Source organism: Nomascus leucogenys, chromosome 14 (assembly GCF_006542625.1).
Source record: "Nomascus leucogenys isolate Asia chromosome 14, Asia_NLE_v1, whole genome shotgun sequence".
Taxonomy (NCBI): domain Eukaryota; kingdom Metazoa; phylum Chordata; class Mammalia; order Primates; family Hylobatidae; genus Nomascus; species Nomascus leucogenys.
Window position 1 is genome coordinate 14,412,356 of NC_044394.1, and position 27,500 is coordinate 14,439,855.

The window sequence follows — 27,500 nt, forward strand, 5'->3', positions numbered from 1 at the left end:
AAACAGAGAAGATTATATGTTTGATAGGACAGCGCTTGTAAAAGCACCTCAAAAAAATCACAACATTATCAGTATATTGAAAATACAAGGTATGTCTCTTCTCTCTAGCTACACGATGTAATCAAGCATTTGTCAAATCATATTTGGAGGCTCTTTGAATTATATGCTCCATTTCCCTTTTAGGTAAAGAGAAGGAAACCCTAAATTGGCACGGTCAGGCATGGGTCAGATGTACAGTATCAAATGACTGCACTGCACTGTTCAGGAGGGACCTAGGAGTATATCCCAGTCTCCCGGCTCTCCATCCAGTTGGCATCTTGCTCCTTCTACTGCTCCTAGTTTCATGTTTGGGTATGGGGCAGATAAAAATAACAGTGGGAATAATTCACTACTTTTCCCAAGTTTCTCATAGATGACTCGACTTTTTAAATTCTGCCCTATATCTTACTGAAATTTTAAGCAAGGCCTTTGAAAAATACTAGGGAATGGTGCCGTCATTCACAGCTGCCAGACTGGAGAGCAGTCAGTGGCTGGTGCAAAGCCCAGTAAAATCCAACCAAAGAACACAAGTGCAGAAACAGGACAAGAATTTTGCTAATTGTCTTGAGAACTAGGGGCTTCATTAGAGAACTTGCATTTGTGCACGTATTTCCTGAGATGGGATCTGCTGCTGAACTCTTCCTGCAGGTATTTCAGTGTTTTATTTAGTTATGATATTGCCTAATGACCTTTTTTGGTCCACTATTCAGACATTTTTGGGTCATTTAAAAAGTTGTTACAAATAAACATCACTTACATAACATTTATATTTCTAAGTGACTAAACATATCCTCTCTTGGATAGCTTTCCTATTGCCAGCCTTGCATTTACAGTCTGTCTCACTCAATTCTGACATATTTCATTGCAATTGTTATCATGCCTCTGCCATCTGGGTTTGTCCTTTTCCTTCTCGCACACCTCTGCAATCCCTGCCTGCCCTCTTCCCTTCATTATCATTGCTTAGATGCCTACTAATTAAGGACAAGAAAGAAGCCTATTCAACATAAATATACCTTTTATCATCATGAGAACTTATATAGGTGTAGCTTTTTAAACAGATAGTTCAGAAGACAAACTTTTCTTGATGATTTGGTGTCATTTTTATGAGCACAAGGGCTGGAAACACAGTAGTGATCTCAAAGAGTATCACTGACTATTCTCCATAGGTACCCAAGTTGCTCGTTTACTTTTTAGTCTACAAAAGCTCAATCTAGTTTTTGTGTTTTGTCAGCGTTTATAGACCTCTTTCTTCCTTCCAATTTGCCCCTTCAGATCTGCTTTGAGCTGGAAATCCAGATAATCAAGGTTCTCTGTCTTGAGAAATGAGAAATTGGCTATAAGGTAAAGGATGTCAGAGAGGTTCTCAAATGAGAAAGCCCAGGTGCGTGAGAGCACTCAGTCGAGGCTCATGGCTTAAAATACACAAGACCTGTTAGTTTCTTCCTAATGCAGAGTTCTTCATGAAGGTAGTACATTTATTTGTAAGAGACTCTCTCAGTAGTATTTTCACTATGATAATTTTCAAATGGGCTTTTCTTATTTTACTGAGTCCAAGAATTCTTAGTGAAACAAGATTCCACATTTCTAAATTTCTCTTTTCCAAGATCTATTCAAACAGAAGCCAAGCCTCCTTTTGTGTTCCACTGAGTTGGCTGGGAGGGAAATGAAGATGAAGTAACGTAATAAGAAAGGTGGCTGTCTTACTGTCATTGACTACTTTGCTACCTGAAAGACTTGAAGGTACACTGGTTTATATTTTTAGGTAGAACCTGATGCAGCCATGCAGGCATCCAGCTATATCTATCCAGAGTGGGTGATTCACCTGGTGTACCCTGAAGAGACAGAGAGATGCTCTCCATGGTAGCATCTTTTTGGTTTCCTAGGACCAGTTGTTTGCTTGACAAATTGAGAAGTCCTGGTACAGGTTATGGGATCTTATAATGCTGCTTTCTGGTGATCTGCTGCATGAGCATTGGAGTCAGACTTACCCAAGTTTAAATCTGGACTCTACTATTTAGAGCTGGTAGAACTTGGGTGATTTATTTAACCTCTCATTTGTAAATGAGAGGGATGCACTGCCAATCTCTGCAGTAGTTGTAGGAATTAAGAAAATCATGATAGATGATATACTTAACACTGTACCTGGTGCATGATAAATTCAAAATAAATATGGGCTATTATCACCTTCATTATTATTTTATAAGACATACATATGTTACCTCCAGCATGCTGAAAATAACATGTTTCTTAATAAAGTAGGCAAAACCCCAGTATCTTAACATTCACAACAGGTAAACAATCCACTTTTGTCCTTGCCTAGCATATTGTGAAGTGGAAGGGGAAAAAGCCAAACAGTGCATGAAGAATGCAAATGTATTTTTTTTCCTGAATGTTCTCTTTTGCTTTTTGACTTTTAAACTCTATTTTATTTCAAAACACAGTCCCAACCATTCCAAAGCATTTTTGAATTGGAAAGCCTTCTTTTTTTGTTTCATAATAAGCTAACTGCAGGTGCAAACTCAAGGGAGATAGACCTTGGAAATTTTAAGTATGTTGCCATGGCAATGGTTTGCAAGAATGTGTATGAGTTTCATCTTAGCTCTCCAGCATTCAACTGAGTTCATACGTGGAGGTTCGAATCACTACGCACACAATGTTTGCCACTCATTGTGTCCTGAAAGGTTTGGAAATAAATCTCTGTGTTGCTTATAGCAACCAGAAACCACAAAATTCTATTTATTTATTTATTTATTTATTTATGCAAATGTAGAGATCTAGTCATTCGTATCTGCTCTTAGGTGGCCTATCTCACCAGTGTGGCTGCTCTAAGAGAAGCTGTACACATACATTCAACAATAATCATTTTCACCATTGTTGCAAACACAGTTGTACTCCCAATATGGAGTAGCTATAAAAATGTTCTACTGAATATCACATTAATTTCCTCATTCAAATTTGACAGATCCTTCCAGAAGCACGATAATTATTTAAAGATGTTGCATTAAAGCAAAATTTCAGTCTAATGAATTGTGGAGTATTTCCTTAAAAGTGTCTCATCCTATACTGTAGGAAAGAAAGTGAAAGCACACAGGTCCAGTCATTAAATCAACACCACCCTCCCCAGAAAAAGCACCAGCACCAGCACTGCCAACAAAAAGACATGCAAAAAACATCATTTTATCATATATCACTACCTCAGTGGTTCTTAAATGGTTCAGTTAATGCTTCTAAATTCCAAAATCTGCACACTGAACTCATGCTTCTTTGACAAAGGAGGCAATGGTTCTTGACAAAAGCATTATTTTCCCCATAAATGGAATCCACAGCATACTATAATTGGGCAAGTTTTAAAGCTATCTATTGGGTACAGGAAATAATTATTAACAAATTCTCTTCAAATTACAAGGCTTTTTCATATAAAATGAGTACTAAACAAATAATATCATTTTTAATTAAATAAATGATTTTAATTAAAATCCAGCAAGAAAAAGCTGGATTTCTAGGGGTGTATGTTCTTCATGTTTTCTAGCAAAAACTTGCTGCAAATGATTCATCATGATACAGAATGCCCTACATAAAAACATGGCCACAGGGGACCCCAGTATCTTCTGCATTTTGTTACTGACAAAACCCTTCACAAACGCATTATTAGCTACCAAACCCTGGCAGCTATTTAAAATTGACATTGTTGCTTTAACTTTGACCCGTCTTCCAAAATGTGCACGGCGCGCGCGCACACACACACACGTCAATCTCTCAATCTCCCGTACTCCTTGCTGTAACATCTTGTTGATGTACTTTAAGACTGCAGTAGAGCTTCCCTCCCCTGACCCTCCATTCTAAGAAGCTTACAGCAATGCTGGAATTAAACAAATGAGAACACAATAATTAGCTATGCAAACTGTCAACTAGATCTAAAAAGAAAAACAACCCAGAAAATACAACAATCAGCAGTTTCAAGCCCTAACAAGAATCTGCATTGAATTCTCATTTATTTTGAACAAAAATAGATTAGGCCTTTTGAAAAATATTCAGTGAAATTTCTATGGAAATAGGACAAATTAGCCTATGGGTCTTTACATCTCTAATTTCTGTGATGCTGATACAGTAGAAAAGTCCAACACTCTTTCCAAATAAATACTCTTCTACTCTTTAATAGCCAGATTTACTTCCAAAGGTGAGTAGCACCAAAAATATTTCCAAAGTGGATATGAAACAGGTCAGTGGATCAAATTATATGGTGTGACACCCCAGTTCCCAACTCTCTCCCCACAACCTCACCCTAATCGTTTTATCAATGGTAACTAAAATATAAAAGGAAACTGTAAGGGAAAAATTATTCTTGAAATATCTTGTGTGGCTGGGTGTGGTGGCACACACCTCTAGTCCCAGCCACCTGGAGGAGGCTGAGGCAGGAGGGTCACTTAAGTCCAGCCTGGGCAACATAGTGAGACCCTAACACTAAAAATAAGAAAAAAGAAAAATATCTGGTGTGTTTGTGGTATACGAAGGGAAGGGAATAGGTATTTAATTCTTTGGGTGGAGAGTATTGATTATATAATTTGTAGCTAAATCTCTGAGTTTCTTCACAGATGCCAATCAACTGCCTCCTCACCCTTCGGGAACCATCCTGAGTTCCGATGAAGCAACATGGATTATCTCTATGATACAGACACTTTGTCTGAATACTAATCTAATGCTTCAATTGACTGTTAAATGTTCTCTTAACCCATTTGCATCCCATAATAGAAATTTGGATTTTTTTAAATTGAGAATTGTAATGACTCTGTAAAAGTTTTGTTGCTTCAAGTCTTTTATCTTTAAACTTGCTGAATAACTGCCTACTTTATAAATTGAGAATGTAATGTGTAATGCCTGAAACTAGTGTAGGACAAGAAATGGTGTAATCTAAGATTTGACTAAGAGTTCTATGTAACCCATTGACCTGGGGCAAATCACTCCTCATCCTAATATAAGTAGGTTAGAGTAGATGACCTTTCACATCTCCCATGCAGTGATGGAGAGTAACACAAGGCAGTCCTGTGGTAACAGTAGATGTTAATATCTTGATTGTGGTGGTGGTTACAAGAAGCTATACATGTGATAAAACTGCACAGAGGCCGGACACAGCGGCTTATGAGGTCAGGAGATCGAGACCATTCTGGCTAACACGGTGAAACCTCGTCTTTACTACAAATACAAAACTTAGCCGGGTGTGGTGGCATGTGCCTGTAGTCCCAGCTACTCAGGAGGCTCAGCTACTCAGGCAGGAGGAGCCCTTGAGCCCAGGATATGGAGACAGCAGTGAGCTATCATCATGCAACTGCACTCAATCTGGGCAACAAATTGAGAGCCTGTCTCTAAATAAATAAATAAACAAATAAATAAGAACATAAAAAAAGAAAATGAAAACAAAATACAAATAAAATGAAACTGACAAAATAAAACAGGAAATATCACAGATTCACTAAAAATTAAATTTCCATTATTTATATCCAGCTCTCATCCATTATTTATATCCCAAGGATGCTGTCATTTCTGCCCAATTAGCTACCCCTACAATGTGTAATCTTATTTTTCAATCCTCAAATCCTGCAGAATCCTTATTTATCTGAGAATTCAATTGTGCTCAATATGCTTCCTTTTAATGTCACAGAATTCAGTGAATTTTCCTGACTTCCATGTGGTCTAAAAATAATGGCTGGTGACTTAGAAATTTTATTGCTATGTATTGGCTTCGAAATTTGTCTTTCAAGTGACAGGAATTGGGCAAAAAAAAAAAAAAAAAGACAGTAGATGCCACTAGCAGAGTTCTGGTGTAGGCAAAGTAGAAGAAAAGGGGCAAAACAAACAGGAAATAATTAAGAAAGAGAATGAGCAGAAGGAAGGAGAAAAGCTAAGAAAAGAGTTCCTCCACCTAGGTTTGGGTGGTGGCAGAGGATCTCTGTCCATTTTACAAGTGACATCTATGATACAGCTATTTCATGTTTAGGAAAGTAGAATGAATCTCTCATGCAATGAGATGTGAAATAAGTCTTGATTACAGTATTCTAGAAAGGGGCTTAAAAGAAGCAAAAGATTTTACTCCTCATCAACACCAAACCTTCAGACACAGAACAGAAATGTGCCATTAGAAGATCCCTCTCACCCCCATCCTTTAACATCTTTCACCAAACAAAACAGGGTAAAACAAACTCAGGCAGTTTCTCAATTACTTTCATTAAAATGTCTATGAACGGTGAATTAAATGATGAATCTCTTTCAGAACCCATTAATACTTTTTCCAGAGCTAATACTATCAGTAAATTTTAAATAGTGGGAGGAATTATTATAAAAGAATAAAATATGTAACAGATGCTGAATCGCTCATATGTCCCAGAGCTGCTGTAACATACCCAGGCCCCTACTTCATGTGTCCATAATGAAAAGAGCTGGCTGAGAAGTTATGAGGCCACACCTCACAACACCTCACCCTGCTCTCTCTGTAGTCCCACAGAGGCACAATGCTTCTAAAGCTTTGAAGCCTGAAGTTCAGGGAATGCTTTAAAGATGAAGTGTTTAAGCTAATTATTTTCTGGAAGCCAAATCTATCATTTTAAGATTACATTAAAAGCTACACTTCTACTGTTCATATCAATTTATGCTCCAAACTGCTGGTTTCCCAGAGCATCCATTGAATTCTGGTGGGAGGTAAATAGTTTCTGTTTAGATTTTGACAGAAAATTAAAATTTAAAATGTAATCACTACATCTTCCATATACTAAGAAGTCTTCGGTGGCTCATGCTGTAATCCCAGCACTTTGGGAGGCTGAGGTAGATGGATTACCTGAGGTCAGGAGTTCGAGACCAGCCTGGCAACATGGTGAAACCCCGTCTTTACTAAAAATACAAAAAAGTAGCTGGGTGTGGTGGCACACATCTGTAATGCCAGCTACTCGGGAGGCTGAGGTGGGAGAATTGCTTGAACTAGGGAGGTGGAGGTTGCGGTGAGCTAAGATCATGCCATTGCACTCCAGGAAAAAAGCCGGGCATGATGGCTTACATCTGTAATCCCAGCACTTTGGGAGGCTAAGGCAGGTGGATTGCCTGAGGTCAGGAGTTCGAGACCAGCCTGGCCAACATGGTGAAACCACGTCTCTACTAAAAATACAAAAAGTTAGCTGGACATGGTGGTGGGCACCTGTAATCCCAGCTACTAGGGAGGCTGAGGCAGGAGAATCACTTGAACCCGGGAGGTGGAGGTTGCAGTGAGCCAAGATTGTGCCACTGCACTCCAGCCTGGGCAACAAACGCAAAAGTCCATCTCAAAAAATAAAAAACAATAAAGTCTTGAAATGATAAATGTCAAAGTTCTTTATTTTATTTTTTGAGATGAAGGTCTCACTCTGTCACCCAGGCTGGAGTGCAGTGGTGCAATATCAGATCACTGCAACCTCCGTCTCCTGGGCTCAAGTGATTCTCCCACTTCAGCCTCCTGACAGGTGCAGGTGCACACCACCATGACTGGCTATTTTTTGTATTTTTGGTAGAGACAGGATTTCACCACGTTTCCCAGGCTGGTCTCAAACTCCTGAGCTCCAGTGATCCACCTACCTTGGCCTCCCAAAGTGCTGGGATTACAGGCATGAGCCACGATGTCCGGTTTCAAAGTTCTAAATATGTTTCCTTGTGTCTAAGGAGAACTTTTTTCTGCCTAAGGTTTCTAATTATTATAGACACCAGCAGGCTATATAAGTTGTTTTTGTTGTTGTTGTTTGTTTGTTTTTTGAGACAGAGTGTGCCTCTGTCTTCCAGGCTGGAGTGCAATGGCACCATCTTGGCTCACTGCAACCTCTGCCTCCCAAGTTCAAACAATTCTCCTGCCTTAGCCTCCCAAGTAGCTGGGTTTACAGGTGCCCACCACAACGCCCAGCTAATCTTTTGTATTTTTAGTAGGGATGGGGTTTCACCATGTTGGCCAGGCTGGTCTCGAACTCCTGACCTCAGGCGATCCACCCGCCTTGGCCTCCCAAAGTGCTGGGATTACAGGTGTGAGGCACCATGCCCGGCCTAGGTTTTTATATATAAATTGTGAACAGTCATAAAAATAATTTGTCCTACACAACTTTTTGTTCCTACTATAGACTTCCACATTGATAGAAAAAAAAACGCTTACAAAGCCTTGTTCTCAGAGGATCTCATTTGGCAGTTTTGAAATTTATTTTTCCATGAATCTTTATCAGTGGTAAGAATGTTTCTGAGGCTGTGCTGTCAATTGCTTATGTCACCACTTTCCTTCCCACTTGATTAGGAACCACACTGTACTTTATTTCTTAAAGGAGAATCTGAAACTGATTTGGAGAAGAAGGACTTTTAGTCCAGAGTATGCAGCACTCTATCAAATATTTATTGATATAAAGCCTAAAAATACACACAGTAGGTACAGCATTCACATAGGTAATTACTTAGCAGGTTCAGCTGGTGTGATTTTACATCACAGTGTTCTTCTTATGAATACCAGAGAGAGAATCAAAGTTTCTTGACATATGGTAATAAATATTTTCACTTACAGTGAATAATTTTTGCTCTTTTGGCATCCATTGTATAAAAGATAGTTTGAAATCATTCCAAATTAGCAAAGCTGGAAGTTTGGGAACACAAGGGGAACGAGCAGTATAGGCCCCCATACCTTCGTTTTCACTGAAGTATGCTTGCTTTTGAGATACAACACTGAGAAAATTTCCTCATTTTCAAGATGAAGAGATGTTATTTCTTCCTATTGTGTTTCTAGGACTCGAAATGAGCATCTGTATTCTTCATTATGGAAATGGAAAATGAGTTTGCCCTATAATTAATGCTAGACATGACAGTTTTTCTGGCACTACCTTCAAAATAAAAATTTTCAAGATGAAAATCTCATAAGAAAATCTCCGATGCAGATTCATCTCAAAATCCAGGTGACATAATTCAACAAAATGAAAAGCAGCCTGTTTATAAGACCAATTTTCTTTAAAGCAATTCTTTTTTTTTTTTTAAAGGAAACACATTTATTCACACTCCAAAATCATGAAATGTTAGACCTGCGAACTCCTCACCTTACAAACAAGAAAATCAAGTATCAGAAGATAAAGCCATTAAGTCTTCATCAGTAGATATACAACTTTCTCCAGTACAATGTCTTCACATAAATCAATTAAAAGAAAGTGCTCTAAAATTAGATAAGTTCCAAAGAGTAATCTGTTCACATTGGGACATGTTGAATTTGAGGTGAACTGATAGCAGTTGTAAGGGTAGATCTTTAGTTGAGAAGAGAATTCTGGGCTGGGGATCATATAGATTTCCCAATGAAACCAAAAGAGAAAAGGAGATTCTGAGACCAACTTCAGGAAAATCCAACATTTAAAAGGGTAGGAAGAAAAAGCAGGTACAAACAAAGAACTGCTTTCCTATTAATTGTTTTTACTACTAAAATATTTGATTGATGTTTCCAAGTGGAAATCTGAGGAGCCCAGTGAAGAGGATTCTCTTAGGCAATTGGTGGATTCCCTTAGGCAATTTATCAAATTCAGTGATAAATTTCCCAAAGTAGACTTATGACACGCAGTGGCATCTATGACACAAAAATTGTAAAAGTAAATCACTTTTCAAAAGTAATTCACCTTAAAAATTGATTAAAATTAACTGAATGTTAATTTCTTAGTATTGACGAATATACAATGGTTATATGACATATTCACATTAGGGAAAAATGAACAAAAAGAACTCTCTAAAATATGTTTATGACATTTCTAGAATCTCAAATTATTCTGAATTAAAATATTTATTTTTAAAATAAAGCATGCTGATCTGATTAACTCCCATATATTACATATAAAATGACAAAATTGTGATATGTATAAATACATTCTCTTTTAAAAAATGATGCAGATACATTCAGCAAAGAAAAAGAAATACAACCACACCCAAAACAAGCAACCTACAAATTCCTCCCCCACTTTTGTTATGTTCATAGACATAAAACATGTATTGTCCTTGTTTGAATGGCATGTCTTTGAAAATATCCTCCCATTTTAGAGTTTCAAATAAAACAAGCATATACTTTTCTACTTAATCTCATCAATTTAAACCTTCATATCTTTTCCTAAAGTACTGCAAGGAGTAGATGCATCATTTAGGGAATTGCTAGGTAGAGTGAAATAGGCTAGAGTCAGTATTTATTTTGTTATTGCAGGAGTAGCCTTCTGTTTAAAATGCAACTGAAATCTTACTGGCTATGTGGAAAACTAGAAAGTCAGGAATCTAGAAAACACTTGTTGCAGTGGATATCTTTAAGAAGTGACCTCAGCTTCCTTTTCTCTAGCTTGAGGTTTTGTAAAGGAATCAAGAGCTATTCAGTTTAATGTTTTATACCTAAGTATCATTTCAGTCAGTTTTAATGAATGGTTCACAAAATATCCCATAATTATTCACCATATTTTAAGCTACTTACTGAGAAAATAATACTGTTGATGACCATTCCAGTATCAAGAGTAGATGGTTTACATAATTATTATTACTTATTCAAAATTGTTTCACCTAAGGCCAGATCCTCATTTACTGCCCAGACCCACTCACACTCAGCTACCCACTCCATCCCACCAAAAAGAAAAGAAAATTAAGAGCTGGCGAAGGAAGTAGAATAAGGCAAACAAAGAATTATTGCTAGAGCAATTTATAAGAACGCTCAATTTTATCCTAAGGGTCTGAGACAATTACACAGCTATGCCAAAGTGTCCAATTTACTTTTTCTGCAGAAAAACACTTAGCAACAATGGCTAATTTTAATGAATAAAGAGAATGAATACAAACTAAATATGCAGATGACTTTTAAACAAAAAGTTGCATCCATTTTGCATGACTTTCATATTTCATAAAGCATGAAAACTGGCTTTTAAGAAATCAATATGTTGTCCTGAGAACATGTAGAACAACAGGAAACAACCCCCTTGACTGATTTTGAGACAAGCTACTTGGGTCCTCTCTGGATATTCCAGTACCCTCAGTGTCCGTAATGCCATTTTAGAGGTGGGTATTGATATTAAGGGATGTGTAGCCTACCTGATTTGACCCGATTTTGTGTTACCTTTTATTTTGTGACTGGATAACTAGTGCTGCTCAAACAAACACAGGAAACATACAGCGAAATAACATTAATGTATCTCTTTAAACCACATTGAACTTTCCTTTCTCCAAGCTACCTTGAAGTATATAAAATACAATGAGCAAATATATTCACAAGACAATGAGCAAGTATATACTAAGTAATGCTATAGAGTAAAATAGTTAGGCCTTCAGTGCCCCTCTAGTTTTATGCCTATTTGTCCTGACTCCTCAATTGATCTTTTAAGGCAGCAAGTGTCTCATTTTTCTTTGCGTAACCCATGACATCTAGCAGTGTTCCGGCATAGATACAATCATCCAGTACATATTTTAACAGATCTGAACTAACAATGTACAAAAGCACTGAGAGGGGTGCTTAGTAATTGCTTATATATTTTAATTTTCAACATTCTGGAAAGAGATAGTAAAATTCCTAAAGGCTAAGAAACCTCTTGGCAAATCCAAGAGTAGCTATTCCCTGCCAAATTTTTGGCTTGCTATATGTACTTTTAAGCCTATTATTTAATAGCTACGTATTTAACAATGTTTTATATAGACACACATTTTATACAAATGTTGTAGTCCCACTACAAATCTAAAGAGTAGATGATCCACTCAAATCTAGCTGTGCTAATGGAGGGATGCGTGGTATATAATTAAAACAACGATTTTGAAGCCAATGGAGGGTAACTGGTCCAAAAAGCACATCTAATCATGCAAAATAATCCATTATGTAGACAGTTCATATATGGAAAATTGAGAATTGACTCCCAAGGCTATATATATGCAATTTCAAAATAAAGCGCTTTAAAAAAAACAAAATTCTATGTAAAAGGTTTGGTCTGACAATAAAATGGTTTTGAAGTCATAATGGCAGCCTTAGTTTTATATATGTAATTATACCTTATCATAAATACATTTTATTTTATATATATAATCTATACTTTTGCACATAAAGTATTTTTTTTCATTATAGGTAAATTCATTTCACTGGATGACTGATTAGGAAAGAATTTTGCCTTTGATACACTCTTCCATCGGAGTACTAACCAGGCCCAACTCTGCTTAGCTTCTGAGATCAGATGAGATTGGGTGCATTCAGGGTGGTATGGCCATAGACTGATATACTCCTGTAGAATTTTCAACTTGAACGATGTTAAGTCAGCCAGGTAATGGCATTTCCCCATACTGTTAAGCCTTCACTTTATCCGTGACTTTACTAATAAATTTAGGCTGTGAACTTACGTAATCATGTTTTTCATCAAAAATCTGAAATAGGCTTAGAGCCAAGATGGTGGAATCCTACAAGACTCATCACATTTTAATGAAAAAGCAGGGGAAACAAAGGGAGAGCATAAAGACTGCAGAACTGATTTCTTTTGGGAACTGACTTGTTTTGGCTCTCCAAAATAATATTCAAGTCATTCCCACCATGATATATAGTTTTTGTCTTTCAAAGTAATGAATACTTAAAGTAATGGAGACTTTATAACAAAAGGCTATACATTATAGTTATGGGAAAATAGTCAAACAAGTATTTGAATGTTTTTTATTCCCAAGAAAATGAATTGTGGCTTAACCCACAGATCAAAAAATATATAGCACAACAATGAAAAAAATGTATCATTGATTTTTGAGAAATAATTCTGAGCTAGTTACTTATGGTTAATCAAATGAATTAAAATAAAGGTGAAAATTTGAGGAGCAAATGGAAATAGGTAGTGATAATACACATAGTTTATGATGCAAAAATATAAACTATCTCATAGATACATATTTTTAAATTTTATTATTATTATGCTTTAAGTTTTAATAGTTGTTACTTAGTTTGAACTCATATTGTCTTTAATGTGCCAAAAGACCCTAGAGATATCCATGAATGTATAATTGTCTGTGACTCTCTCCAATTTTTCTGTATACTGGAAATTGCCTACCTACTCCACAATATTGTCCTGAGCTGCATTCTCTATGCTAGAGTGATGAGGGAAGGAGGCCTTCAGGAGATTCAAATATCAGCTGTCAAGTAAATGTAAATAAGATAGCAGAAGGTAAAATCAGTCTTTCTGGGTCAATACTGGTAACTCTAGTGTAAATTTTAAAAATTTAAATGCTGAAGAATGCATAAATCTAAACTTGGTGTCATTATACTATCCTGAATTTGCACAAAGATTATTGTTTATGTTTAATAATCTCAAGTTCTGAAGCAAATGGATGCCATTTTTTTCCTATCTATTGGTGTTTGAGTCCGTAAACCAAAGGTAAAGCAACAGAGGAATAAAACACTGGGAGCAGGGAAAATGGGAGGTAAAAGAGAAGGCTAAATAATAAAAAGCACCACTTGATCTAAGTATGATTAAATATTCATTAACGCTGTTCAGCTGTGGATTTTGGTAGTGCTCATAATACTAGAATTAAGAGCACTAATTTTGATAGGGTGAAATCTCATTTAAATGTCTTTTTCTAAATGGGTAGAGTATAAGCTGAGTTCTTAAAATATTTAAACTTAATATAGACAAAGGCCTAAAGTACTTGGCTACATGCTTTCTTACCATTTGAAAACTAAAATGTGTCAGCTAAGAGGGCTTTTCCTATCAATTAGCATTCTGGTTACTGCATCTATCATACAGTTAATTGACTGCCCTTGTACTTTATAAATGCACCCAGATGCTGTGGTATGAACACATTTCATACATTAAAGAAGCATATGGAAGTGACACAGACAGTAGCATTTCATCCCAGAACATCTTTAATATGCGATGCTACATCACTAATTATTTTGTAAATATGTAAGCATTTCCCTAGTTAATGTGTTGGTGAGAAGTTTCCTGGCAGTTGAGCCCAAATGCTATTGTAACCAGACATTTAATAACAGTTCAGGACTCTTCCAGTTTCATTCCATTCTGCCCATAAGGAGAATGTGTCTCTTAGCCTACTGGGCAACCTTGATTGTGCAAAGTCAATGAAAATATTTATCCTTTATTACTGGGTAATTTTGCTTAATGAACAGCAGCCTACTCTCCATAATATAAATATCTGTCCAAAGATCGGTCTGGAGACTCTTTCTAAAAATGTTACAGGGAATTTGCCAAGTGAGGAGCATATTGCTGCTTAGTGATTTTTTTTTCCATTAATTTCTAAGGATAGAATATGAAGGAAATTGCAGCAGAAATAAGTTGGCTTTATTCTTCAACTTTGGGAAAACTAGTATAATGATCTGAGTATATTATCCTGGATTTACCTTAAGGTACCGAAAGTAAAAATTTTTTTCTTCTTGTCTAAGTCATAATTTCTTGTCAAGCCAAGGTTCAAAAGTTAAGTCAAAAGAACTTTTTTGAGAATGGAAACTTTCTTTGGAGAATGGAAATTCTCTACATATATTAATACAAAATCCACTAGATAACTGACAAGTGAGCTGCCGGCAACCCAAAAGATTGCATTTAAACATTTTAAATTTGTGTTTCTGTTACATTTTAGAAGCATGATTTTTGTCAGATTAATTTGCACTTAGGACTGAAAACTGTATCTGGATTCATCTAGAATTTTGTAAGAGTCATTAAAATCAGAGGATTCAGAAGTAAGTTGATTTCCATCCTCTTTCAGTCCTATGACTTTTCTGGGCAAAAGCTGTGTCCAGTTCTCTGGGAGCTGGGGGTGACAGAGGGCTTGATGGAGGCTGCTGAAAGATTAATTTCATTTCAGAATTTGAACTGGGTATTGGTCAGGCTCCACGCTGCATGATAAAATCAACAAATAAATAAAATATTCAAAAGTTATTCTGTAAATGGCCATCTATTAAAGAGTCAGAAGTAAAATAATAGTAGATTAGTTAGCATGGCTCTAAACATTTTCAGAATTGAAAACTTATTTAGGGAAAAATTTGGTAAGCCCTATAGATGCTTGAATCATCCAAAGTCTAGTAAATAACTTTAGTATTAATTGCCACATTTATATTTAGATGCTACTAACTAAAATAATACAATAGCCTAATGTTAATTTCTCTTCTGCTTTTCCTGAGCTTGGCAAAGAGAAAAATGTGACAAACACCACAAATAGACAACACAACATTTGTAATCTCGTAAAGCAACTTCTATTCCATGGAATTTCTTCCATTTATGAAGCAAGGGCTATCTAATTTAATGAAAATAGTTGTCACCACGGACATGACATTCTGTCTCCTAATTAAATGAAGATGCAATCAGAAGTTCCCTTGAAAAGAGAGGCCAGGCTTCCTTCACTATTAAGCACACTCTTCCCTAAGGGCACCCTCCTACCCTTTTTCTGATATGCAATCCCTTCTGTCCTCCATCTGCTCCACCCCCACCTATTGTCTCCACTCACTCCAAGCATGCCAATCCCATCTGGCTATACTCTTGCTTCTGCTAGCTCTAATTCCCCACAGGCCTAGGGAATGTTTGAATGCCAAGGCATTTTTGCTTTTCTCCAGAATAAGGACTAGCTAGGAGGGTAGCAAATAATTCCCCAAGGAATTCACACACGAACATGCACATGGCCTCTCACATACACAAACAGCAGTTTAGAATCCTCTTCTAGGATATAATTTCTTTAAAAATGTTTTTAATTATTTCATCTGGGAGGCATTTTAGAAAATTAAAATCTTACTATTGTTGAAATTATCAAAATTAATATTTCAGAAATAGAAACACTTTCATTATCCCAGACATGCATTTTTTTCAGTAAGCAGAATTAATGTAAGTAAATGTTACTCATATCTTATCATGAAATATTTACATTAGTCAGGTTTAATCACTGATCACTCATACGTTTTCTGTTTTACCAAACATGCATTTAATTCAGACATTCCATCTTTACAAATGCTCATGAAAATCCCACTCTGCCACAAAAGCATGCATGGTCAGAATCTAAGCATATTTAAGCAAAATTTTCAGCAAGTCATTAACAATAATAAAGCAGTCTGGCAAGTATTGCAAGCAGCTTTTATTCATGCTTTTACTTGAACTAAGTTAATACATATATACATATATATGCACACACACACACACACGCACACACAAGTTTTGGTTGTTTTTGCCACAAGCATGCTGATAAACCCCTGAAGCTCATACAAAGCAGCAAACAAAACTAGAAGCAAACATGCTCAGGGTTTAAGGACATTTTAAAATTTAAAACAACCTTTCTACATTTCACATACAGCGTGCATAAATTTGACATGCAATCTTCAAGAAGAAATATTTTAACATAAATCTTAAAATTAGTTTATCCAAATGAGTTTATTCTTATTTTCATTATTATTGTTTTTAGACTTCTCGTATCTTAAACCCTGCATGCTGCAGATCTAAGCTGTGCTCAGCAGCGGCTGTGACAGAAGAAGCTACCTGCGAGTTTTCACAGTGCCATCTCATATCCATGTCTGTCTGGCTACCCTGCGTGCTTAGAGCTTTTTTCTTAATTCTTAATGGAAATCCTAGGAAATTTAGTCCATCCTCTGAAATCAATACTGGTGACAGGAGAGCTCCCTGACTCAGTGGGAGATCAAGATGATAAATTGCCTGCGCATCAGCCCGGCCTATCAGTGCCCTGCACACAGATGGGAGAGAAAAGACACAGAAAAGGCTCTATCAGTCACGTGTCACCGAGGAGCCAATGGCTGACGCGCTACGGCAGGAAGGGATGCTGCAGTTCCGTCTGCAGTTGACGAGGCTGTTGGTACACAGCCCAGCCCGGCACCACTCAAAAAGTCTCAGCAGTCATTGCTTTTGAATTTGCTCCCCTAACGAGACCGCATAGGGAAACAGACCTCCCTCTAACCCCCTGACCCCAAAAAAGGCTTATTTTCATGCACGAACATTTTCTGTATATTGTATTCGAATCCAGTGTGATTGCTAAACACGGAAGGGAAACTTTTTTTTCCCCAGCACTTAAACTGTTATGTGTTTTTCTTGAGATAATTATCATCTTTTTACCTAATATTAAATTAGAAAACTTAAAACTGTGCAATTAGCATGCAACCCTCCTAGCAGAATCTCCTCGAAGGCTTGTAATTATAATTTTATTTTTAAGTTAATGAATGACATTTTTTGAATGCCATGTTTATAATGAGTATTTTTATGGGATGAGTTTGTAAAGACAATTATGCAACATTAAGAAATACATTCTTAGGCTTTTTTTTTTTTTGCCAATTACAACTGTTCCTCTTTAAAGACAATTTAAGTCCCAATAAATATGCCATTTTACCAATCATTAAAAATAAAAACAAGCACCAAAAGATGCACATCCTGTTTCCCAAAGCCTGAAGAACAAATGTATTATTCAATGATGAAACTATGTACTTATTTGCTGCCTTTTCTCTAAAATTTACAGTAATTATTTGGTAAGCAAAGACTACACATCTGGAATACCATATGGAAATATATCCCCAAATACATCTGTTTCCAGTGATCATACTGTAATAACAGATATGTTTACACACTTCTTCAATGTAACTGGGATGATTATATATACAGTTATATATACATATATATATACAATTATATATTATATGTTTAATTATATACAGTCTGACAGGGTAGGCTATAAGTGATGAGACCAGTGTGTGTTTCAAATGACAGTATCATGGAGATTTTTTTTTGAAGCTCAAAAGTAGCATAAAACAATCTTCAGGAATAAAGTTTCTAGAAGAAAAAGTACCCTGGCACTTTTATTGCTTTTCATTGCCCAGTTTTCATGCTATTCATGCATTTGAAACAATTAATTCTAACATCTTTTAGAGTCTGGCAACACTATTTAGAAAAAAAGTGTATTGGAATAAACATTGATAGGTGTGCCTCATAAGTAATGCTTATGAGTTGTAGAATGCTGACATTCCAAAGATCAATTTGTCTTGGCAACTATTTTTTTAAACTAAACACATTCCTGAAAGATTGAACCCTGTCAAGTTTTTTTTGCAAATTCTTTCTTTCATTCAGTATTGACTGTCAGGAAACAATAAAGTATTTTTCCAGTTTTTTAAAATAGATGTTGTCATGTGTTTTTTTCTATTTATTCAGACTATTCAATAATAACATAATTCTCAACTAACTTTATTCTTAAAAAATATTGACTCAGAGCACCTGTCATCAAAAAGAAAATAATAATAAAACATCAACACTAAACCTATTCATTAGAGCACTGTAATAGCCCCAAACTAGAAACCACCTTAATGACTGATAGTAAACTGATTAGATAAACTATGATACAGCCTTACAGGTGAAATACTCTTCATCTGTAAAATACAATGTGGTAAATCATATGTCCTTATATGAAGAGATTTCTCAGATACATTTGAATGAAAAAGCCATAAAATTTAAATTGTGTATAGGCTATACTTATTTACATAATACATGCATGTATACACACACAAATGATTGCATATGCAGAAGAATTTTTTTTTTTTTTTTGAGATGGAGTCTTGCTCTGTCATCCAGGCTGGAGTGCAGTGGTGGGATCTAGGCTCACTGCAACCTCTGCCTCTCAGGTTCAAGTGATTCTTCTGCTTCAGCCTCCTGAGTAGATGGGATTACAGGAGAGTGCCACCACGCCCAGCTAATTTTTTTTGTTTGTTTGTATTTTTAGTAGAGATGGGGTTTCACCATGTTGGCCTGGTGGGTCTCAAACTCCTGATCTCAAGTGATCTGCCCACCTCGGCCTTCCAAAGTACCAGGATTATGGACATGAGCCACCCTGCCGGACCTATAGGAAATTTCTGTAAGGACGTAAATTATCAGTTAATAGTGGCCAAGTAGTGGCTACATCTGAGGAGAGAGACTGAGTTCAAAGGTAGGACTGAGACATAGTTTTATTAGTTACCATTTTATACATTTTGTTCAAGTCTATGGTTTACTTTTCTAATTTAAAATTAATTAAAATAATGTTATCGATGTTCATTTAGGTTTAGAATAACATGACTGGTATGTTTTGAGGGAAAATCTTGAGGGAAAGGAAGGAAGACAGAGGGAAGGGTATGTGGCCTGCTTTTTTTCATGTAAAAAAAAATAGTGTAGGTGGGGGCAAGAAGGGAACTGTAAAATAAAGGTTCTGGCAATCTTTGCTGAAGACCTTCACATCTCATATCAACTTGAAGTTCTTTTATCTATGAATGTAAATAATAATACAGACATGGATTAAGAGCCTTACAATTTAGAGTGACGATTAACCCAAATTTTGTCTGATTCTTCCAGGCACGAATGTAAAAGGCTGAGAAGTAAATGATTTGTGTATTTACCCAGACTTGGGCAAATTAACCTCTCCAAGCCTTAGTTTTCTCTGCTGGATGCAATTAGCAAAAAGTGGCCGAGCTAAACTTGAATTTCAATTTAGGATATTGTTCACTGCTGCTTCAAAGGCAAAATAACATCCATGTTTTTACCAATAATGGTGTTGGGCTAAAGACAAAACAAATTTTCACGTGTTTCCTCCCCAGAAGCAGCTTATGTTGTCCAAAACTCAAAACTTGGCTTATGGATTCTATTGTTGGCTCTTGTTGTTATTCAGATTCTTGTAACTTTAAGAGATACAAACCTAAAAAAAACGAATTGGCCAAATTAAGTCAAAGATTACAATTTGAACAATTTAAGGGTTTTGGGGTTTTACATAAAACTGCTATAAAGCAGTGGTTTGGGATGGTGATTTTGCTCTACCCCACCCCCCAGGGAACATTTGACAGTGTTTGGTGACATTTCTGGTTGTCAAAACCAGAGGGTGCTAGCAGCATCTGCTGGATAGTGGCCAAGAATGCTGCTAATCATTCTATAATGTACAGGACAGTCCCTATCACAAATAATTATTTGGACCCAAATGTCAACAGTGCTGAGATAGAGAAACCATGTTCTAAATGCTAAACTTTTCTACCTTCTTTCCAAAAGATTAAATAAACATATTCTGTATTGTGAAGCATATATCATAACATGACAAGATTTAGATGGAGAAGAGAAGGGGACCAAGGACCAAGCCCTGGTTTTCTCCAATTTTAATAAGTTACAGAAAAGAGGAAAAAACAGCAAGCGAGGATGAAGAGATGGGAGGACAACTCAAAGGATGGTGACCTGGAAGTCAGTGGTAAAAGTGTGTTAGTAAAGAGATTAGGGTCAATTTGTTCAAATGCTGTGATAGGTCAAGTTATCTGTTCTTCATAGGTTTTTAAAAAGAATTAAAGTGAGAAATTAACCTAATTGAAATTAACAATATACTTGAAGCCTTTATTGCTCTGCATGATATTTGCATTTTTAAAGGTATGGACAGAAAATGTAGCAGGGCGTTGGCTCACCTGTAATCCCAGCACTTTGGGAAGCTGAGCCTAGTGGATCACGAGGTCAGGAGATCAACACCATCCTGGCCAACATGGCGAAACCCCGTCTCTACTAAAATACAAAAATTAGCTAGGCGTGGTGGCAGGTGCCTGTAATCCCAGCTACTCGGGAGGCTGAGCTAGGAGAATCGCTTGAACCAGGGACTCAGAGGTTGCAGTGAGCTGAGATTGCGCCACCACACTCCAGCCTGGTGACAGAGCAAGACTCCATTCCCCCCAGAAAAGAAAATGTAGTAATTACAGGGATCAAAGGAGGACTAGCTGAGGAAATATATAAAGGAGAGGAAACTTCTGTAACCCTCAAATTATAATTCTGAGGCTACTTTCTCTACAAAGGTGAGCTTGTGAGCAAGAAAGTGAACAAATCCTATCTTGGACCACCCTACACCACAGCTTGCATGGGAGACAGAGTGCCACCCTCTCACCTTAGAAACTATGTCTGCAGTTCTTGTCCTCAGGCTCTCACCAAGTCTCTCTATTCATAGATAAGGTTTCTGAAAACAGAGTTCTGAGGACTAACTTCAGGTGCTTTTCCTCCTGTGACTCTTCTAATGCTAATCCCCACACAGTCAGGCCTGTGGTGTTCAGGATTAGTGCAGCAAGGCTCAAAGACAGAGCCAGCTGGAGCACTAGGACACTGGAGCAGCTTTAAGCAAAACTAATGCCTTTGTTGCAAAGGAAATGTTGGAAATGTCGCAGAAAAACAGCTGGGGGAGGGAGGGCAGAGGAGAGATAGAGAGATAGAGAGAGAGAGAGAGAGAGAGAGAGAGAGAGAGAGAGAGAGCCATAAAAAGAAAAGAGAGGCCACAGGAAAAAAAAAAGAAGATGACCACAAACCCATGGATATTATTACAAACTCTGTGGTGTGGGAGAAAACTACATGTCACAATTCTCTTAAAACTAGATAGATTTTTACAACTTGAATAGTCCAACTCCTTCGTTTTAGAGATGGATTTTAATGTAGAGAGCTTAAATAATTTGTTTTAAATTTTAAGTGAAAGTGACATTCTTTACCATTCAAAGCAATCAGTGAACCTGATATTGACAAATTTCAAGGTGCTTTCGAAAATCATCATAGATAACAACCAGGGTAAGACTTAGGGGAAGGGGGTCGGGTGCGGGGGCTCATGCCTGTAATCCCAGTTCTTTGGGAGGCCGAGGCAGGTGGATCACAAGGTCAGGAGTTCGAGACCAGCCTGGCCAACATGGTGAAACCCTGTCTCTACTAAAAAATTCCAAAATTAGCCAGGCGTGCTGGAATGCACCTGTAATCTTAGCTACCTGAGAGGCTGAGGCAGGATAATGGCTTGAACCCAGGAGGTGGAGGTTGCAGTAAGCCAAGATCACGCCACTGCACTCCAGCCTGGGTGACAGAACAAGACTCAAAAAAACAAAGAAACAAAAACTTAGAGGGAGGGGAAAAGTTGATGTTCAATAAGAGATAAAAATCTCCAAAGCCTTCTCTTTCCCATGTTGATGCTGTATTAAGGCACGGAAAGCCTTTGCTCTCAGGGAGAGGAAGTATTATCTTCCAAAATATTCCAATGTGTATTTATAGGTTATGAAATACAAAAGAAGCCTTGAGTATTCTCCTTTCAGAAGAATTTAAGTGGCTGTTGAAGTTTTTTTTTAATGAAAATTCTCATCTCTATTTGCACTACAGTCATGATGAATAGGATGCATGGATGACTTTCAAAAGACGTATGTCAGAAAGCAAACTCAGGTGAGAGGAACTATAGCATAGGGAAATATTTTGGACTGTTTTCAGTTTTTAAGAGATGGGAAAAATAGAAGTGGTGGAAAATCCAAGCAGATTGTCTTAGTTTTTTGTTGTTTTTCCTTTGCTCCTTATAATGGAAGCACTACTTTGAGACTATGGAGTACCATTAAATTCCTATTAACTATTAATTTAATATTTGCAAGTATGGATTGGAGATAAGAAGGAAATTAATGTCCAAGTGAGTAAAATTCCACATAGTCATATATTGTTTGTTTGTTTTTTCTGCTATTGTATTCTTGTGGGTTTTGTTTTTCTTACACTGGTTGTTTAGGTATATATGCTTTTTAAAAAGGAAACAGAAACAAAACATCCATGGCCCCAGGCAATCTTTTCATTAACATTATATCCTAAAAATTATTATGCTAATGTTAAAAATAAAGAAACTGGGACTCCGAGGGATTAAATAACATATATATCCATGAAGCTAGCAACTGAAAGTCTACGACTACATTTTGAATGTCCTCTCCAAATCAGAACTAGCGTTCTAGAATAGTTGTTCTTAAAGTTTATTATGCATAAGAACCAACAAGGCACACGTTAAACATCCAGATTTCTGGGTCCTTCCCTGGAGACTGATTCCCACTCTAACTTAGATGGATTCCAAGAGTCTGCATTGTTAACAAACATTCCATTTTCCATACTTTAAGAACCTTGGGACCATACTGGAGTCTCAGCTTCGGAATTCTTCTTTAGGAAAAGCCAAATCAACAAGATTTCTAATGAATAGAAATGGTAAGCTTTAAAAAAATAAATAAAAAGGAAAGTTGGTAGGAGTAGTTGTTTACCAAGAGAGAAATTGGAACAGAGAATAGCTTCACAGCAGAGAGGAAAAATGCAGATGACTTAGAGCCATCCATTAAGGGATAGTTTCCCATAATGAATTAGATAAAGTACAAAGTATTTTAGTTGAAAATATTTTTGAGCAAGGAAGATTAATGCGCATAGAAGAAATGTACAAATCATAGCATTTAGAACAGGATGACCCTTTTGAACCTACAAATATGGCACTTGGCTGAATTGGCTCCTACCTGTACTGCTGCAATTAGAAACCATGAATGTGCAGATATACAGGCAATGTCATTTTGTATATGCTAGAAAATAATTTATTTTGAGAGGGGTTTTCATATGATGGGTTTCTAGACCTCTAGAGAGACGTAAAGTTTCCCTTATAAGATGAGAACCTACGGAAGTCAGATGAAAACCTCCCCAATTGCTTGACAATAACTCTCCCCAGAGAAAAGTCCTCAGCCATTTCATGTGAAATGATGACTCATGAAAATGAAATAGTACACTGTACAGAAATCTTCTAATTGTAGTTTTCCTCCTAGCTGACTTCTAGGTTGGAAAGCTTAAGGTCAAAGATTAATGGTGCCAAAACATGCTAATTTTAGGCTAATCTCTACATTTCCTACTGCCAGTCTCTAACCAGTTTTTAAATTTTCTGAGCTTTTTGGCATGCTACGTATTTCTTTTACTTTGACAGAAGGATGGCATATTGTTCATTTTGATCCAACCTCAAGACCCAAAGGATAAGGTTAATAAGGAACTGAATCTTCCAGGACAATGCATTTTACCAAACAGTAGTCAGTGACCAAATATTTTTGGTAGCTGATTGATGAAAGCATTAATCAAAAAATCATAGTCCATGGACAAGTCCATCAGAAGAAATTAAGGAAAATTGGAAAAAAGGAAGAATGAACAGTAGGGAGGGAAGAGGGCAAAGAACAAAAGGAAAAATGAACATAAAACCTTACATGTAGTTGAGGCACAACAATGGACTATACGAGAAACTTTGGCTTGTCAGTGAATATAGCTTGTCAGGCATTATCAAGTGTAAATCCTCTTCCTCCCCACTTTCCCCGCTCTTGATAATGAGCCAAACAATAATATTTTATGCAACAAGAATGACTTAAATAAGACACCTATGAAGAAGGCCACAGATGACTTCATAACCCTACACATATGTACATACAGAATCCACATAGAGTGAATGCTGCCTATTAACAAAACTGTGAAATCTGAGTTAGAAACAAAGCTCAGCTTGGACTGAATATATAAAAAAATCAGTGAACAGAAGATATTTTCAAATGGACACTTATATAAATACAGCATTCCAAGGGAAAATTCCAGCATCAGATGCACTTATTTCATGAAGACTCAATATTTTATAGCAATGGTTTTCCAAAGTTAAGTTGCTTAAGATCTAGGGTGCTTATTAAAAATGCAAAGTGTCTGGACCCACCCTGATCTACGGAATTATAATTTCCAGGGATGAGAGTGAAAATCTATATGTATAACATGTACTCCAGGTGATCCTGACGTAGGTTGTTTTAGACTTTATTTGAGATACACACTCTCCAATGTACATAAAGGCAAGAACCAGATTCTTCTCCAACCATCTCCTGCAGAAAGTCACACCAGCCTTGGACATGCTGGGTCATCCAATTCAATTATTAAACACAATGTCTTTCATTTGGAGAGACAGAAGATTGATAAATCCAGAAAAAGATTAGGAATGATGAGATGAATAGACTATCAATAGATTTCATGGAACAGGTTCGATTCAATTTGGGCCTCGAATGATGGTAGAGTTAATTATTTTGGCAAAGGCATTGAGGTATAAAATGTTTTTCTTTAAAACTGTTAGAATTTATTATTAAAATGATAAACTTCTGTATCTTTTCAGCTGGAAGGCTTAGCAATGCTTCCAGCACATATGAAATCATCAATAACTCTTAGTTGAATTAGTAAATTACATGACCACAAAAAAGTAAATCTACTTAAAAAAAAAATCACACAAAATCCCACCACCTTGACAAAACTTCACATGATTTTTGTTGATGATGCTGTTGTTTTGATTTTTATTTCAAATTCTTCTTCATTTCTTATTTGTATAATTTTAGTTATAGTAATAAAGATATAATTTTCTTTGGTTTTATAAGTTATATAATGGCACATACATTTTCCATCCTGATTTAGAATATTCATAATTATTCTAGTAGCAAAAGAATAAATAAAATTGATGTATTGTAATGTACACACCTATTCTGTGTTTTTTAGATAATAGACACATTTCTATTCTGCATTTCTGCTTTGTAAATAACAATTTTCTTCCTTTGTATTTTTTTTCATAACATAAATGACCATAAATGAGATTACTGGACTAAAGACATAGTGTTTTTATAGATCTTGAAACAATCTGTCAAACTACTTTTCAAAAGACTTGTTCTAGTTTTCACATTGTCTCAAGTATGCCATGTTCTATAACATCTTTATTGGCATGAACATGCTGTCTTTTCTATCTGGGGACGCCCTTTTCCCATTTAAATAAAAAATTTTGGTAAACTCCTACACATTGTTTTGTACCAAGCTCAAATGCTATTCTTTCTTGCAGCCTTTCCAAATCCTCTAGGAAGAGTTAGTCATTATTTCCATTGTGTTTCCATAGTACTTTGTAATAACGCTATTTGGGGCACTTATTCAAATAGCTCTGTGTTTGTTATAGTTTGTGTATTTCTTTTCTTTTTCCTAGATTATTAGCAACTCAAGGGATGAACTGCTGTCCACTTCATCTTTGGAACGTCAGCTTCTAGCACAGGGGCTGGTTATATTAGACATTCAATAAATGCTTGTTAAGCAAATGAGGAATAAATGAATAAATGTCAATGTGATACTCAAGTCAAAATCTGTGGCTGTATGTTGCATAAAAATGCTTTCTTTCCTTAAGTCTTTTATAGGTCACTTAGTACCTATACTAAGGTATAGGAACATTTATATTTTTATAGGTCTTTTAAATTATATTTTTATATTTTTTACATTTATATATTTTGTAGGTCTACATTTTTAATACCTTTGCTGATGACTTTCAGGCTTAGATAGCACAATTCTGTGATATGCTGTGAATCAGATCTTTGAGTCCTTTAGATGATGACTTTTAGGTATTCTGGAATCAGAAAATGTCTCTTTCTAGTTCATACAGGAACAACTTTTATTAATTAAGTGTTAGGACTAGTAAATAAGATTATAAATCACCTGTGGAGAACACAGCATATACATGGCCCCACTGTAGATGGAATAAATATTTAAAAATAATTGCTGATTATTTAACAAAATATAATCAATAATTATTCTAACATATATCACTGTGCATTTTGTTGCATTTTCACATATATTCTCTCATTTTATCTTTATCAAAACTGGCAAGAAATACAAAGACTGGACACTGTGACTCCTTCCTGTACTTTGGGAGGCTGAGGCAGGAGGATTACTTGAGGCCAATAGTTTGAGACCAGCCTGGGCAATATAGTGAGGTCTCATTTCTGCTAAAATTAAAAAAAAAAAATTAGCTGGGTGTGGTAATGCAGCACCTGTAGTCTCAGCTACTCTGGAAGCTGAAGTGGGAAGATCACTTGAGCCTAAGAGGCCGAGGCTGCAGTGAGCTGTGATCATGGCACTACACACCAGTGTGGTCAATAGAATGAGACCTGGTTTCAAAAAATTAAGAAAAAAAAATCAGAAAAAGCAAATACAGACAAAGCAAGTATACCATAAATGTAATTTGAAAGATAAGTAATCTAACACACAGAAATGTAGCTAGCAAGTGGAAAAATCAGAACCAGAATTCACATATTTTAAGCCACATTGTAGCCTTCATTCTAGTAAAATCACTAGACCCAACTGAATTTTGCTAATTTAAAACTGAAAAAATGAGATCTGACGTCGTATAAACAGGTGTTTTAAAAACAAACAGAAACTTCTCTAGCAATAAAAACTTTTTTTCCAAAATAATGCTTATGAATAATTCAGTATAAAAAACAGTATCAGAGGACTCATATTGAAGTGAGTGGCCAGTGAAGGGGGGCTCCTTTCTCTCCTCTTTTATGGCTCTTGGTAGTTCCTAGAGCTTGCACTCAGGAAAGCACTGTATTGGGCCATTTCTTTACTTAGTCATTCAGTCATTAATACATCTTACAGCCTAACTAGGTACAAAGAATTGTGGGAAAGATAAATATAAGACAAAGTTCTTTGAGAACACACACACACACACACACACACACACACACACACACACACACACGATAGTGTATTATAAATGCCACAGAAGTTATATTGCATAGTAGTAAGCATTCTGAAAGTTCAGAGAAGAATGATGTCTAGTCCCATGCCCTGGATTGAGTTCCACATGTCCACCTAAGGACACACAGATTTTGTTTCTTATTTGGTGACTTGGTACAAACCATT

At 36.3% G+C, this 27,500-nt stretch overlaps 1 protein-coding gene across 36 annotated transcripts in view; it reads right to left on the reverse strand.

Moving 5' to 3' along the window:
* NRXN1 (neurexin 1) overlaps window positions 1-27,500 on the reverse strand; it is a 1,138,820-nt gene that overhangs the window by 39,077 nt on the left and 1,072,243 nt on the right. Inside the window, exon 1 of one of the 36 annotated variants that reach the window (XM_030826915.1) lies at window positions 16,512-16,765. The exons of 34 other annotated variants lie outside the window; for them this stretch is intronic. In XM_030826915.1, the coding sequence (XP_030682775.1) occupies window positions 16,512-16,544 (33 nt within the window). In that variant the 5' untranslated portion in view covers window positions 16,545-16,765. Of the gene's footprint in view, window positions 1-16,511; window positions 16,766-27,500 lie in introns of those variants that run through there. One more of the 36 variants, XM_030826914.1, reaches the window with a different exon arrangement.